The sequence below is a fragment of the Eretmochelys imbricata genome, chromosome 4 (assembly GCF_965152235.1).
Source record: "Eretmochelys imbricata isolate rEreImb1 chromosome 4, rEreImb1.hap1, whole genome shotgun sequence".
NCBI classification, from domain to species: Eukaryota; Metazoa; Chordata; order Testudines; family Cheloniidae; genus Eretmochelys; species Eretmochelys imbricata.
Genome location: NC_135575.1, coordinates 62,947,301 through 62,963,434, shown reverse-complemented (window position 1 = coordinate 62,963,434; position 16,134 = coordinate 62,947,301). Strand labels below are relative to the sequence as shown.

The 16,134-nt window shown below is 42.8% G+C and overlaps 1 protein-coding gene across 1 annotated transcript in view; it reads left to right on the top strand.

Moving 5' to 3' along the window:
• The window catches only part of RNF175 (ring finger protein 175), a 42,830-nt gene extending 26,892 nt beyond the window's left edge, over positions 1-15,938 (top strand). Inside the window, 7 exon segments of the mRNA XM_077816153.1 lie at positions 155-249; positions 3,594-3,603; positions 3,824-3,957; positions 8,244-8,367; positions 9,129-9,262; positions 14,880-14,981; positions 15,818-15,938. Coding sequence (XP_077672279.1) covers positions 155-249; positions 3,594-3,603; positions 3,824-3,957; positions 8,244-8,367; positions 9,129-9,262; positions 14,880-14,981; positions 15,818-15,938 — 720 coding nt within the window.
• Positions 15,939-16,134: the final 196 nt, after the last annotated feature.

Here is a 16,134-nt window from a genome sequence, read left to right as displayed (position 1 = left end):
GGCCCCATTGTGCTCAGTGCTGTACAAATGATCCAATATAGATTTTGTAGTGGTTTGTCACTATTCTGGTTTGTCAATATACTTTAAGTAATGATGTAACACAGATTTCTAGGCTCTCAGTAGTTTAAAGTGACTTTCTGTATTTCCCTGACAGCTGGTAACCCTCCTGCAGATGTGGGTTGTTCCTTTGTATTTCACCATCAGATTTTACTGGTGGCAATTTCTGTCCATGTGGGGAATGTTCACAAAGTTTAATAAATGGCACAAAGGCCATTTAATAGTTGTAGATTAAGACATTGTATTAATCACGTTGCTACATTTGAATAACACCTAGAAAAAAATCAAGCCCCTTTTATTTAGGTGCCTAAATATGCTTTTGGTTGGTGAACTTTATCAAACTTCAAATGTAAATGAGTAAGGATGAAAGTTAAAGTTAGCACCATATATGTAAAAAGAAAAGGAGTACTTGTGGCACCTTAGAGACTAACCAATTTATTTGAGCATGAGCTTTCGTGAGCTACAGCTCACTTCTTCGGATGCATACCGTGGAAACTGCAGGAGACATTATATACACACAGAGACCATGAAACAATACCCCCTCCCACCCCACTGTCCTGCTGGTAATAGCTTATCTAAAGTGATCATCAAGTTGGGCCATTTCCAGCACAAATCCAGGTTTTCTCACCCTCCGGCCCCCACACACAAACTCACTCTCCTGCTGGTAATAGCCCATCCAAAGTGACCACTCTCTTCACAATGTGTATGATAATCAAGGTGGGTCATTTCCAGCACAAATCGAGGTTCTCTCACTCCCTCACCCCAGGAAACTTCAATCCATCGGCGATCTTCCTGATAACACTATCCTGGCCACTATGGATGTAGAAGCCCTCTACACCAACATTCCACACAAAGATGGACTACAAGCCGTCAAGAACACTATCCCCGATAATGTCACGGCTAACCTGGTGGCTGAACTTTGTGACTTTGTCCTTACCCCTAACTATTTTACATTTGGGGACAATGTATACCTTCAGATCAGCGGCACTGCTATGGGTACCCGCATGGCCCCACAGTATGCCAACATTTTTATGGCTGATTTAGAACAACGCTTCCTCAGCTCTCGTCCCCTAAAGCCCCTACCCTACTTGCGCTATATTGATGACATCTTCATCATCTGGACCCATGGAAAAGAAGCCCTTGAGGAATTCCACCATGATTTCAACAATTTCCATCCCGCCATCAACCTCAGCCTGGTCCAGTCCACACAAGAGATCCACTTCCTGGACACTACAGTGCTAATAAACAATGGTCACATAAACACCACCCTATACCGGAAACCTACTGACCGCTATTCCTATCTACATGCCTCCAGCTTTCACCCTGACCACACCACACGATCCATCGTCTACAGCCAAGCTCTGCGATACAACCGCATTTGCTCCAACCCCTCAGACAGAGACAAACACCTACAAGATCTCTATCAAGCTTTCTTACAACTACAGTACCCACCTGCGGAAGTGAAGAAACAGATTGATAGAGCCAGAAGAGTTCCCAGAAGTCACCTACTACAGGACAGGCCTAACAAAGAAAATAACAGAACGCCACTAGCCGTCACCTTCAGCCCCGAACTAAAACCCCTCCAACGCATTATTAAGGATCTACAACCTATCCTGAAGGATGACCCAACACTCTCACAAATCTTGGGAGACAGGCCAGTCCTTGCCTACAGACAGCCCCGCAACCTGAAGCAAATACTCACCAACAACCACATACCACACAACAGAACCACAAGCCCAGGAACCTATCCCTGCAACAAAGCCTGTTGCCAACTGTGCCCACATATCTATCCCATAGGTGACACCATCACAGGGCATAATAACATCAGCCACACTATCAGAGGCTCGTTCACCTGCACATCCACCAATGTGATATATGCCATCATGTGCCAGCAATGCCCCTCTGCCATTTACATTGGTCAAACTGGACAGTCTCTACGTAAAAGAATAAATGGACACAAATCAGATGTCAAGAATTATAACATTCATAAACCAGTCGGAGAACACTTCAATCTCTCTGGTCACGCAATCACCGACATGAAGGTCACTATCTTACAACAAAAAAACTTCAAATCCAGACTCCAGCGAGAAACTGCTGAATTGGAATTCATTTGCAAATTGGATACTATTAATTTAGGCTTAAATAGAGACTGGGAGTGGCTAAGTCATTATGCAAGGTAGCCTATTTCCCCTTGCTTTTTCCTACCCCCCCCCCCAGACGTTCTGGTTAAACTTGGATTTAAACTTGGAGAGTGGTCAGTTTGGATGAGCTATTGTCAGCAGGAGAGTGAGTTTATGTGTGCGTGTATGTTCCCGGGGGCGGGGGTGGGGGAGGGTGAGAAAGCCTGGATCTGTGCTGGAAATGACCTAACTTGATTACCATGCACATTGTAGGGAGAGTGGTCACTTTGGATGAGCTATTACCAGCAGGAGAGTGAGTTTGTGTGTGTATGGGGGTGTGGGGGTGAGAAAACCTGGATTTATGCTGGAAATGGCCCACCTTGATTATCATGCACATTGTAGGGAGAGTGGTCACTTTGGATAAGCTATTACCAGCAGGAGATTGAGTTTGTGTGTGTGGTTTTTGGAGGGGGGTGAGGGTGTGAGAGAACCTGGATTTGTGCAGGAAATGGCCCACCTTGATTATCATACACATTGTGAAGAGAGTGGTCACTTTGGATGGGCTATTACCAGCAGGAGAGTGAGTTTGGGGGTGGGGAGCGGAGGGTGAGAAAACCTGGATTTGTGCTGGAAATGGCCCAACTTAATGATCACTTTAGATAAGCTATTACCAGCAGGAGAGTGAGTTTGTGTGTGTATGGGGGTGGGGGGGTGAGAAAACCCTGGATTTGTGCTGGAAATGGCCCACCTTGATTATCATGCACATTGTAGGGAGAGTGGTCACTTTTGATAAGCTATTACCAGCAGCAGAGTGAGTTTGTGTGTGTGGTTTTTTGGAGGGGGGTGAGGGAGTGAGAGAACCTGGATTTGTGCTGGAAATGACCCACCTTGATTATCATACACATTGTGAAGAGAGTGGTCACTTTGGATGGGCTATTACCAGCAGGAGAGTGAGTTTGTGGGGGGGGCGGAGGGTGAGAAAACCTGGATTTGTGCTGGAAATGGCCCAACTTGATGATCACTTTGGATAAGCTATTACCAGCAGGACAGTGGGGTGGGAGGGGGTATTGTTTCATGGTCTCTGTGTGTATATAATGTCTACTGCAGTTTCCACGGTATGCATCCGATGAAGTGAGCTGTAGCTCACGAAAGCTCATGCTCAAATAAATTGGTTAGTCTCTAAGGTGCCACAAGTACTCCTTTTCTTTTTGCAAAGACAGACTAACACGACTGTTACTCTGAAACCACCATATATGTGTATCTTAACTCCTATATTCAGCTATGGGCCTCACCCTACAAACACTACAGCGTGGTTCTTACTGCAGTGAGTAGCTCCATTTGAGCACTATCATTTACTTCAAAAGCGACTACTCACAGCAGTAAATCCTAATGATCACTAGTCGTCTTTTGGTGGAGCATTACCAGGGTACCTTCTCGGTAATGTCATTTTGCTAAATATGCCTGTGTGGTGATACACCAATTTCTTGTGATAAGAAAGGAGGTTCCGTCCAAATGGATATTAATCCCAGTTTCATTTTGAATATAGACAAAGGACATTTTTAAACTTGCTTTTGCTGGAAGCTGAATTTGTAAAAAGATGTAGCAGTCTAAGATACGATACTGTATGAGATTTTGGAGATCTTCAGTATGTTTCCTTTTCTCTGATCCACAGGTTGGTCTACAAGTGGTTTCTTCTTCTCTATAAACTGAGTTATGCAGTTGGAATTGTGGGTTATTTAGATATAATGTTTACCATGTTTGGATTTAATTTCATCTTTCAGTAAGTATCTTCAGGTAATCTTCAAATTGTGTGTCTCTTATTACTTTCAAAATATGCCTTTTATGTAGAATTTTTATAAACTTTGATGGTTGCAATGAAAACTTTCACCTGAAATCTAATCTTTTCCCCGCGTCAAACAAATAACTATAGCTTAGGACACAGGTTTACATTTTCTCTTGTTTCTTGATTTTTTTTTTGCACAATTAATCTGAGACTTGATACTTAAACTGCTTTAGTGGCTTCATATATTGTATTCCTGGATTAGAAGGGGAAAAAATAAAATTACATACCACCACAGTGTTTGCACTTCTAACCACTTATTTTAACTGTTAAGTAAGGCCCTGCTCTGCAATGGGATTCGCACAGCAGATGATGCATTCACAGGCTAAGGGACAGAAATAAAATATATAAACATGGTGATCAGAGTGATGTTTAGCACACATCTTGTAGTTCCTCTTTATATATGGCTATGTCCAATTGCCTCTCTACTCATCTATTGTATTGTTTAGTTTTTTCTTTTTTGATTTTGACTCTTACCCCTAGCTTCAGTTCTGTTCTCATTAACCCAACTCATTCCACACACTATTACACATCTCCCTACTGATTAATTGTTTTAAGGATATTTACAAAATTTCCTTTCCTGTGCCAAAATCCAATCAAGGTTTTAACCAAACCCACCACTCCACCCCCAAATTCATGGAAACAACCACTGCACTCATTTTAAAGGCTCTCCTTGTCTCCCCTCCTCTCAGGAAAAATTAGCAGTGCATTCTTATGCCTCATGGGAGGCTCCCAGGTCTGTGAGAGCGTACTCCTGGGGGAAGTTTCTGGCCTCCCAGAGAGTCCTGGCCTATATGGCTGCTCTTGGATTGAAAGGCTGAATTTTGCTACCTCCACAGCCCATCATCAATGCCAATGCAGAAGCAACTATACAAATTTCTATGGAGGAATATTAGGAGTTACCTTCGCCCAAGTTCATGCCAGCCCCCACAGCACTTGCAGCCACTAATGGCTAGGGAACAAAAGACCCTTATTTGGGTCTCCTTCAGGGCAGTTATTGCATTATACCCCCCAATCTGTGTATGCAAATAAGTAAAGAAACAGAGTGGCTTGTTCGTCTACAGTTGCTGATAAGAAAACAGTGTTTGTAATACTGATTTTTAGAAGGAAACATGAAATGAAATGTTTTGGAAAACTGCCTAAAATATTACATGTACTTCCCAGACGGGAGTGACTGGATAACCTTGAAAGTACCCATTTAATGTTTACAGGCAGCATTGGTTTGGAGCTATGGGAGCACTGGAGATGAGGCAAAGAAAAGCCTGGGGAGTTTGTAAAGTTTATATATCATCTGTTGTTCTTTTATGCGTGTGTACAGTATGTATGATTAGATTGTACATAAGAACGGCCATACTGGGTGAGACCAAAGGTCCATCCAGCCCAGTATCCTGTCTACCGACAGTGGTCAATGCCAGGTGCCCCAGGGGGAGTGAACCTAACAGGTAATGATCAAGTGATCTCTCCCCTGCCATCCATCTCCACCCTCTGACAAACAGAGGCTAGGGACACCATTCCTTACCCATCCTGGCTAATAGCCATTAATGGACTTAACGTCCATGAATATCCAGTTCTCTTTTAAACCCTGTTATAGTCTTAGCCTTCGCAACTCCTCAGGCAAGGAGTTTCACAGGTTGACTGTGTGTTGTGTGAAGAAGAACTTCCTTTTATTTGTTTTAAACCTGCTGCCCATTAATTTCATTTGGTGGCCCCTAGTTCTTATAGTATGGGAACCAGTAAATAACTTTTCCTTATTCACTTTCTCCACACCACTCATGATTTTATATACCCTCTACCATATCCCCCCCTTAGTCTCCTCTTTTCCAAGCTGAAAAGTCCTAGCCTCTTTAATCTCTCCTCATATAGGCCCCTTTCCAAACCCCTAATCATTTTAGTTGCTCTTTTCTGAATCTTTTCTAATGCCAGTATATCTTTTTTGAGATGAGGGGACCACATCTGTACACAGTATTCAAGATGTGGGCATACCATGGATTTATATAAGGGCAATAAGATATTCTCTGTCTTGTTCTCTATCCCTTTAATGATTCCTAACATCTTGTTTGCTTTTTGACTGCCGCTGCACACTGCATGGACATCTTCAGAGAACTATCCACAATGACTCCAAGATCTTTTTCCTGATTAGTTGTAGCTAAATTAGCCATCATTATATTGTATGTATAGTCGGGGTTATTTTTTCCAGTGTGCATTACTTTACATTTATCCACATTAAATTTAATTTGCCATTTTGTTGCCCAATCCCTTAGTTTTGTGAGATCTTTTTGAAGTTCTGCACAGTCTGCTTTGGTCTTAACTATCTTGAGCAGTTCAGTATCATCTGCAAACTTGGCCACCTCACTGTTTACCCCTTTCTCCGGATCATTTATGAATAAGTTGAATAGGATTGGTCCTTGGACTGACTCTTGGGGAACACCACTAGTTAGCCCTCTCCATTCTGAAAATGTACCATTTATTCCTACCTTTGTTCCCGGTCTTTTAACCAGTTCTCAATCCATGAAAGGATCTTCCCTCTTATCCCATGACAGCTTAATTTACGTAAGAGCCTTTGGTGAGGGACCTTGTCAAAGGCTTTCTGGAAATCTAAGTACACTATGTCCACTGGGATCCCCCTTGTCCACGTTTGTTGACCCCTTCAAAGAACTCTAATAGATTAGTAAGACATGATTTCCCTTTACAGAAATCATGTTGACTTTTGCCCAACAATTTAAGTTCTTCTAAGTGTCTGACAATTTTATTCTTTACTATTGTTTCAACTAATTTGCCCGGTACTGACGTTAGACTTACCAGTCTGTAATTGCCAGGATCACCTCTAGAGCCCTTTTTAAATATTGGCATTACATTAGCTATCTTCCAGTCATTGGGTACAGAAGCTGATTTAAAAGACAGGTTACAAACCAGAGGTAATTGTTCCGCAATTTCACATTTGAGTTCTTTCAGAATTCTTGGGTGAATGCCATATTGTCCTGGTGACTTGTTACTGTTAAGTTTCTCAATTAATTCCCAAACCTCCTCTAGTGACACTTCAATCTGTGACAATTCCTCAGATTTGTCACCTACAAAAGACGGCTCAGGTTTGGGAATCTCCCTAACATCCTCAGCCGTGGAGACTGAAGCAAAGAATTCATTTAGTTTCTCTGCAATGACTTTATCGTCCTTAAGTGCTCCTTTTGTATCTCGATCATCCCGGGGCCCCACTGGTTGTTTAACAGGCTTCCTGCTTCTGATGTACTTAAAAATCATTTTGTTATTACCTTTTGAGTTTTTGGCTAGCTGTTCTTCAAACTCCTTTTTGGCTTTTTTTAATTACATTTTTACACTTAATTTGGCAGTGTTTATGCTCCTTTCTATTTACCTCACTAGGTTTGTAAACTCAGCAGGACAGGGACCTGATCTATAAAGAACTGGAATGAGTTAGGAAGGAGATTCCACCATCTCCCTAGGTTAGAGGTTTTCAGTCAGGCTTGACAAAGCCCTAGCTGGGATGATTTAGTTGGGGATTGGTCCTGCTTTGATCAGGAGTTTGGACTAGACGACCTCCTGAGGTCCCTTCCAACCCTGATATTCTATGATACCTAGTAATCTTCTGGGTGCTATAAGTAACTAATATTGTATAACGTAAACTACTGTAGAAGGTGACTTAACAATAAGCCTTATTAACATCATAGTTAACCTTTTTATTTAGATCACAGTATCTTCACAATTCCTGACTGTTATTTTTGTGTAGTGCTTCGACTTCTAAACTTCATTTACTGCAGTATAGTGAACTTTACTGTTGAGCATTTTTTCCAGGATGAATTATTTCAGCTAAAATAATTTAGCATTTATTTGAAAGGCATCTTACATTTTTACTAAGTATTGGGTGATTTTGTTGCTTCCTCAAAACAATAAAAGGTCTACCTAATTCATTTGTAGTTTAACAATTTTTCCCGTGGAAAAAAATGCAATTTTGCACTTTCTATAATATTTAGATAGAGTTAAGTTCTATAAGATAACAGAAATTGTTAGAGCATACTTTTATGAGATTAATGTTGTGTTTCTTATTACACCACAAATATGAAGTTGGCTTCGAAGGAAATTAAAAACTGAGTTGTAATGAGGAAAAACAAAAGCCAGAGCTATTAGGAGTAAAAAATCAGTTTGATACTTTCTCCTTATAATTCTGTACACGAGCAAACACACCCATATGCTGTTTTTTATCTGTTTTTATACAGAATCAAGACTGAAGATTCCATGGATTTTGGTGTGATTTTGCTGTTTTATTGACTCTACTATGGAGTGATGGGAAGAGACTTTGCAGAGATTTGTTCTGATTACATGGCTTCCACTATGGGGTAAGTGCTGGTTTCATTACTTTGAATGAAAGTCAGATTGACTGGGAATGAGCTTTTGAGTCTAGTTGTACTCCTACTCTAGAAGAAAGGCCCCCCCATACTCTTTCCAGAAATTTAACTAATCTTTCCTTAAAGACAACGTTTATTGTGCCATAGGCAAACTCTCCTACTTTCTTACTGATCTTAGTTTCAAAAGGAATTTCTTAATACAGTATTACAAACCAGTGAGTATGCAATGGTCTGAGCTAGGAGACAATCCTTATATAGCAATATAGAGGGCTGTTCCAAACAAAAACAAAACAAAAAAAGGCAAAAATAGCATTTCTCTCAACCTGAGTCCATATAAACAAGAGACTAAAAAAAGACTCCTCATTTCCATAGGTGGGGTCTGCTTCTTAGTTCTCCAAAACCCAGTGAAAGAGTCTTTAAATCTTTCCCTTTTTGAAATTCTTGACTTTTCTTCTTAATGAGGCAATTAGCCTTCACTAAGGACACCTGCATTCCCTAAGTCTGGGGTGTTTGGCAGGCTTTGCAAGAGAGATACTTATTGAAATTCTCTTCTCAGCAAGAAGGTTTTAATTTTCTCCATACCACCTACATGGCAGGATCTATACATTCTGTCACTAGTATCTAAAACAGTTTTAGCTTCTTTCATTCCTTTCCTTAACGCTTGTGTCCATTGTGGACTTATACTGAGTTATTTGTATCTCCTTGGCCCTAATGGAAAATGTTGTTTCTCTCACCCCCACTATAAATATGCAGCAGTTTTATAATGTCAGTGGGATGCCTACAAGAAATTTGTCCAACAACATCTGTGCAGTCTGTAGACAGAAAATCTTTGTGGACATAAATGAGGAAGGGATCATTGAAAATACCTACCAGCTGTCATGCAATCATGTGTATCCTTTCAATTCAATTATGAAATAATGGTTTCCTCTTTTCTTGCTGTTGCATCAAAAATAAAACAAATTAGCAACAAACAGTGTGTGTGGTGGGGGGGAAAGAAATAAATGAACACAATCAAAGAAACCACAGCACAAAAGGTAAAAATAGGAATATGGAATAAGTAGCCTGTCTGCTCACGTGAGGTTTAGTGGAAGACTTAAGTTTAAGTGCTACCATGCAATGCTTGCTTCCCAAGCTACTGAAACTCAGGTGCATCAAGCAGCTAACCCAATGGTGGGCAACCTGCGGCCTATCAGGATAAGCAGGCCATGAGACATTTTGCAAGCACCGGCCTCCTGCAGCTCCCAGTGACCACAGAGGCAGCAGGCCCCAGGGACAAACCTGAGATTACAAGCCTGATTGATAAAGATAACAGCGTTTTATGTAATGTACATAGACCTTTGTAAGGCATTTGACTTGGTATTGCACAACAGTTTGATTAAAAACTAGAATGATATAAAATTAATATGGCACATATTAAATGAATTAAAAGTTGGCTAACGTAACATGCCTCAAAATGTAATTGTAAATGGGGAATCATCATTGAATGGGTGTGTTTGTAGTGGGATCCCATACGGCTCTGTTCTTGGCCCCACACTATTTAACACTTATCAAAGACCTGGGAGAAAACATGAAATTATCCCTGATGAAGTTTGCAGATGACACACAAATCGTGGGAGTGGAAAATAATTCAGAGAACAGGCCACTGATATGGAGTGATCTGGATTGCTTGGTAACTTGGGCGCAAGCAAGCAAATATGCATTTTTAACATGGCTAAAATGTAAATATATACCTCTAGGAACAAAGAAGGCAAGCCATACTTACAGGATGGGGGACTATCCTGCAAAACTGTGACTCTGAAAAAGATTTGGGGATCATGGTGGATAATCAGCTGACTATGAGCTCCCACTGCAAGGCTGTGGCCTAAAGGGCTAATCTGATCTTTGGATGCATAAACAGGTGAATCTCAAGGCATAGAGAGGTTATTTTACTTCTGTATTTGGCACTGGTGAGACTGCTACTGGAATACTATGTCCAGTTCTGCTGACCACAATTCAAGAACAACGTTGAAAAATTGGAGAGGGTTCAGAGATAAGCCAAGAGAACAGAAAACTTGCCTTACAGTGACAGACTCAAGGGTCTATCTGTTTAGCTTAACAAAGCAAAGGTTAAGGGGTGACTTGATTACTGTTTATATGAACTGGAAATAAAGGTGTATATTTTTAACAGTGAGAGTAATTGACCCTAGGTAAATTGTTCCAATGGTTATGGTGGATACTCTGTCACTGACCATTTTAAAAATCAATATTGGCTTTTTTTCTAAAAGAATTAATTTTGGGCATTTCTATGGCCTGTGGTATAGAGGTCAGACTAGATGATCATAATGGTCCCTTCTGGCTTTAGAATCTATGACCATTGCCCACTTTCTATGTAGCAGTCCATATCTACAGTTCAATAATAGCTTGACTGCGTAGCAGCAGCATTTGCATATCCTTCTCCAGAAAAATCAGTGCCATAGAACAGAGGAGCTGCAAGTTGAATTTCACTGAGTGAGAGACGCAGTTTCACTGAGCCAATGAGCCATCTGATGTACCATAGGTTAAGACAGAAGGGCCTGATCCACAAGGGATTTAGTCATTGCATTGCTGAGCATCACAGTGTCTAACTTGTAGGCTCCTAGAAAAAAAAAAGAAAGAAAAAAACAATCACAGGAAGACCACTATGATCCACAAAGCCTGAGTTAGGCACCTAGACTCCCTATACAATGAATGGGGAGATCGGAATGTGATCCACAAAAGCCAGCACATTAGAGAGATCAACAAAAGAGGTGTGTGATAATCCCTGCCCCACTCTCAGAGGTAGGCTACTGCCTCTGGGCTGCAGGGAGATGCCCGTCTTTGCTTAGCGGTCCACAAATGAAAACACATCTCTTGAAGTAAGGCAGCTTAGACACCTAAGAAGTTTCCTGCAGGAATGAGTTAGGCACCTGTCTCACACATAAAATGGAGCTGCTGCTCACCCCATAACTTTTAGCCTCATGGTTAATGCACTCACGTGGGATGTGGGTAGGATGACTAGGCATCCCGTTTTTAAAGGGACAGTCCCATACTTAAGCCCTCCTGCAGGTGTCCTGACTTTTTCTTTAAAATGGGCAAATTGTCCATCTCCCCCTTCTCTCCCCCCATTAGTACTGGCAGGTCTTGCTGCTGGTCAGATCCCTGCTTGCCAGCTGCCCGCCTACCAGTGGTAGTGGAGGGCCCAGTGGGTATGCAAGGCTGGTGGCGGGGCTGGCCCCTCCCCCTGCTGGTCTGTCCGCAGAGCCCCCACTGCGTGCCAGCTATCGTCTAGCAGGGCTCTGCCCCCAGTCACGTTTCTGGATGCATGCTGTGGTGGCTGGTGAGTGCGGGCAAGCGCCAGGCGATGGCCATTACGTTTCACCTCTGCTGCCCACCCATCGGCCTTTTACGTGCTTCCCCTCTTGCTGTCCTCCCTGCTTTGCCCCTTCGCCCCCTGCAGCTCCTCCATATCCCCTCAGCACTGTGCAGAGAACCAGCCCCCAGTCAGAGCGCTAAGCTCACTAACAGCCTGGCTGGCAGGCTCCTTCCTTCCCCCACTGCCTCTGGCTGGGCTGGCACCCCAGGAAAGCCCAAGACCCTCCATCCCGGGGCGCTGTCCAGGAGGAGCTGAGCCCTGCATGCGCCAAAGCTCCACACACAGCACAGGGAATCCTCTCTGCCCCTCAGCTAAGCTCTGGAGTGGTGAGGGAAAGTGATTTCCAGCCTGTTTGCGCCCTGACCCTGCAGGGTTAACATCAGCCCCCTGGGCAGGGGTTTAGCACCCTCTTCACCCGCCCCTAGTTGTCCTCCCCCACTGAGCCACCTCTCTGGCCTGGTTTGCTGAAGCCCCTGCAATCAGGGTCTCTGGGCCCTGCTGCACAATGCATCCTTAGGACTTAACCCCTTCCTGCCCATACTGTAGCCTGGGGACAGGAGGTGGCTGAGTTATATGTTGGTAGCCAGCAGCAGCCTGGAGGTGTTAGCTGCCTTTCAACACTGTGCGGGCAGGAAGGGACAAACTGCTTCCAGCCGTGGAGGGGGGGTGGGGCAGGGAGAGGAGGAAAAAAAAGAGATGAGCTCTGCAAAGACACTGGCCAGGTCATCCCTCCCCGGCACTGTGCAGCTGGAGGCAGGTCCTGCTCCTTCCCTTCCGCACAGTGCAAAAAGGCTGCTGCTGGCCACATTCTGGTGTGAATCCTCACAGAAATCTGGGGTAGGGGGGATGTGACCCTGCATTTCCCCCTCCACATGGTGCCTTGGGTGGACGCAACACCAGGTAAGGTGGGTCCATCCCAGGGGCCCAGCCAGGCATGGAGGGCAGAGAGCGCTGGGCAGGGAGGGTCAGTCACTCCCAATATCAGACAGGTGGGGGGGGGGTCCTCTCACCGTGTGAGCCCTAAAGCCTTAAAAATAATAAGGTAAATAAAAATAATCCAACTCTGCAGTATTTCTTTTTAACAAGGGCTCAGTCAACTTGATGTTAATTTGAATATTTGTACTGCGTAGTTTGGAATGATTACCATTGAAATCGCTTGAATAAGAGTAATTTTACCAAGTGTCCCATATTCAGCACAGGGAAATATGGCCACCATGGATGTGAGCGATCTAGGTTTGGTTCCCCCTCAGGCAGAGGTATGGGGGGTGGGGATTTAAACAGGGGTCTCCCATCACTCCAGAGGTCTGGGGCTGATGCGGGGCTCCTTTAATCTCTCCTGATGATACTGTCCCACTGTAGATAAAAACTTAAATAGTCATTCGGTGGATGCAGGGACAAGGAGAATAACTGTAGCCTGATGGTTAAGACACCCACCCTAACCAGGATCCAGTCCCCCGCTCTAGTCACTAATTGTTTATACAAAGGAGAAGAGCTTCAGCAGGGGAGATTAAGGAAGCCATAGGTCTAGGAGTAGAGCAGGGGTGGCTAACCTGTGGCTCCAGAGCCACATGTGGCTCTTCAGAAGTTAATATGCGGCTCCTTGTATAGGCACTGACTCTGGGGCTGAAGATACAGGCACCAACTTTCCAATGTGCTGGGGGTTGCCCTCTGCTCAACCCCTGGCTCTGCCACAGGCCCTGCCCCCACTCCACCCCTTCCCACCCCCTTGCTCCTCTCCCCCAGAGCCTCCTGCACTCCATGAAACAGCTGATCGGGAGGTGTGGGGAGGAAGTGGGAGGTGCTGATTGGCGGGGCTGCCGATGGGCGGAAGGCGCTGGGAGTGGTGGGGGAACTAATGGGAGGCTGCTGACATATTACTGTGGCTCTTTGGCAATGTACATTGGTAAATTCTGGCTCCTTCTCAGGTTCAGGTTGGCCACCCCCAAGTAGAGCATGCTCATGAGAGATGGGAGATCCCTGTTTAAAATTATTTCACCCCTTCTGCCTGAGGGGTAAATTGAACCTGGGTCTCCCACATCCTAGGTGAGTGTGTTAACCACTGAGCTAAAAGTTAAGGTGGGCGCCTCCTGCTGCCAGGTTTTGAATGGGACCCGATCCGGTAGGTAGTGTCTCAGCACTCTACCCAATTGGGCGCTGCGTGCAAATTAGAAAGACAAATGTTCATCTTCCCCCGGTTCATGAATTGCTCTGGGCTTAGGCAGGAGATAGGCATCAGTGCACAGGCTCAGAGGCAGAAACTTAGGCATTGAGTTAGTTTAGGAGCCTACAGGGTTTTGTGGAACTGGGACTTAGGCATCTAAACCCTAAACTTAAGGCACCTAAGTACCTTTGTGGATCTCACCCAAGGGCCTAATTCTTCACTCACCTAGCCTAGTTACACTGGTGTGACTGACTTCAGGTAAGGTTACCCCCAAATTTGCATGAGTGAAAGTGGGATCAGAATCAGAATCAGGCTCAATATATGAAAGCATGACAAGGACAGGAGACCTTTAAAGCTGTAATAAGGTAACAGATATAACTTTTTAATAGCTTAATTTAAGTAAGTTTACAACTAATTACACATTTAATCCCCTCTCCCCGAAATTAAAAAAGAAATTATAACCTACTTTGCAACAACTTCACAAGGTTCCTGACTTTCCATGCATTTCAAATGCTCAACTGTACTTTTTTCTTTAACAGTGTCCTTAGACTCTCAAGAGAATAGTTATAGACCCAAGCTGTGAAATTCAAGAGAATTTTGATCTGAGGTTGTGCTTCAGCCCATTCAAGAATAGGGCCAGGTATTACTAAATTTGGCTCTGGATTCCAGTTATTCCAAAACTCAAGGATGTCCACATCCAGAATTTTGCCTTGGGCCCATATCTAATAATAAAATTAATAATAATAAATATAATATGAACTTGTGTGGCATGCTTTGTATCCAAGTTGGGTAAATATCATTATCCCCATTTTTAGTTGAGGAAACTGATGCAGAGAGGTTAAGTGACTTGTGTAAGTGCCTGAGATAAATAGCAGTGCAGTGTGCACAATCAATAATAATTCAAATCTGTAGATAAGTTCACAGAAGCATGTATTGTTCCTTGTTTATATTTGAAAGAATCCTTACCGGATGCAAGATTTCATGAATTTTGCATCCGAGGTTGGTGCATTGTTGGCAAAAAGCAGACTTGCCCATACTGCAGCGAGAAAGTTGATTTAAAGAGAAAGTTAAGTAACCCGTCTCCTTTTCTTAAAAGGTGTGTTTTTTACTTGAATTTTTTAATTCTTTTGACTTTGCTAGTTTGTTATAATCCAGTGGAGAGAGGTGGGAGTAAAATAAAGAAAAGGAAAAAAAAAGCCAGTTAAAATAGCAGCAGATTTCTTTACTTCCTTCTTACTAGTTAGTAAACAAAAGTTCTCTCTCCTAGTTTCTCCAGAAGGAAGGACAGTAGCTCAAGTTCTGCTGCTGCATTTGTGAAACCCCATTCAAGTTGGAGCAGAGTTTGTCCTACTGACTTTTTCAACCCATTTCAATTCCCCTTGGGGAAGCTGTTTAAAATTTACTTTAAACATTTTTATGAGAATATCGTTCAAAATACAATAATCTAGAGCAGTGATACTCAGACCTCAGTGGTTCAGGAGCCAAATTAGCAATCAACATTACCCAAAAGAGCCTCAGTAGTGAATGCATTATTTCATTTACTTTAGTACTATTCATATTTCCCCTATTGAACAGTTATATATAAAAATAAAATTATTCTCACAGCAAATAAGTTAATAACTTCATGCAAGTTGATAACTTAATTGGTTAATAACTTAGATTGGTGAATAATTAAGTCACTCAGTATTTTAATATCACATGCCGCAAAGAGCTGCAGGAGACATATTAAAGAGCCACTTGCGGGTCATGAGCAACAATCCGAGTATCACTACTTTAGAGGAACCAGAGAGCACTATGTTTGAGAACATGAAACAAGTACTTTTCTTCACTTATTGATGAAGGAACTAATGTCATACCAAATCTCTTTTCACCTTTAAACAATCTTGGCAGCAGGTTTTCTTAACAGTAGCTTAGGTGGGAGCGTACACCTGTTTTGTATGGGCAACTGTTGGATTGGCTCCACTATCTGGTGGCCTGGCAACCAGTTGTTATAGGAATAGTCCAAGTCATTAACTATTCGTTGGGCTTAGAATAGGATTTGAGATTATACCCAGAATGCAAAATGTTGGATATTTCAATATGCAAAATACTATGTATAGTCTATAAATTATATTTTTACAATATTATAAAGACCTTAGGAGACTGACCTCTGGTATTCTTGTTGCACTGCTCTACAAGAGCCCAATACTACATTACTTGAACAGCATGAAATTAAAACATTTCTGATTTTC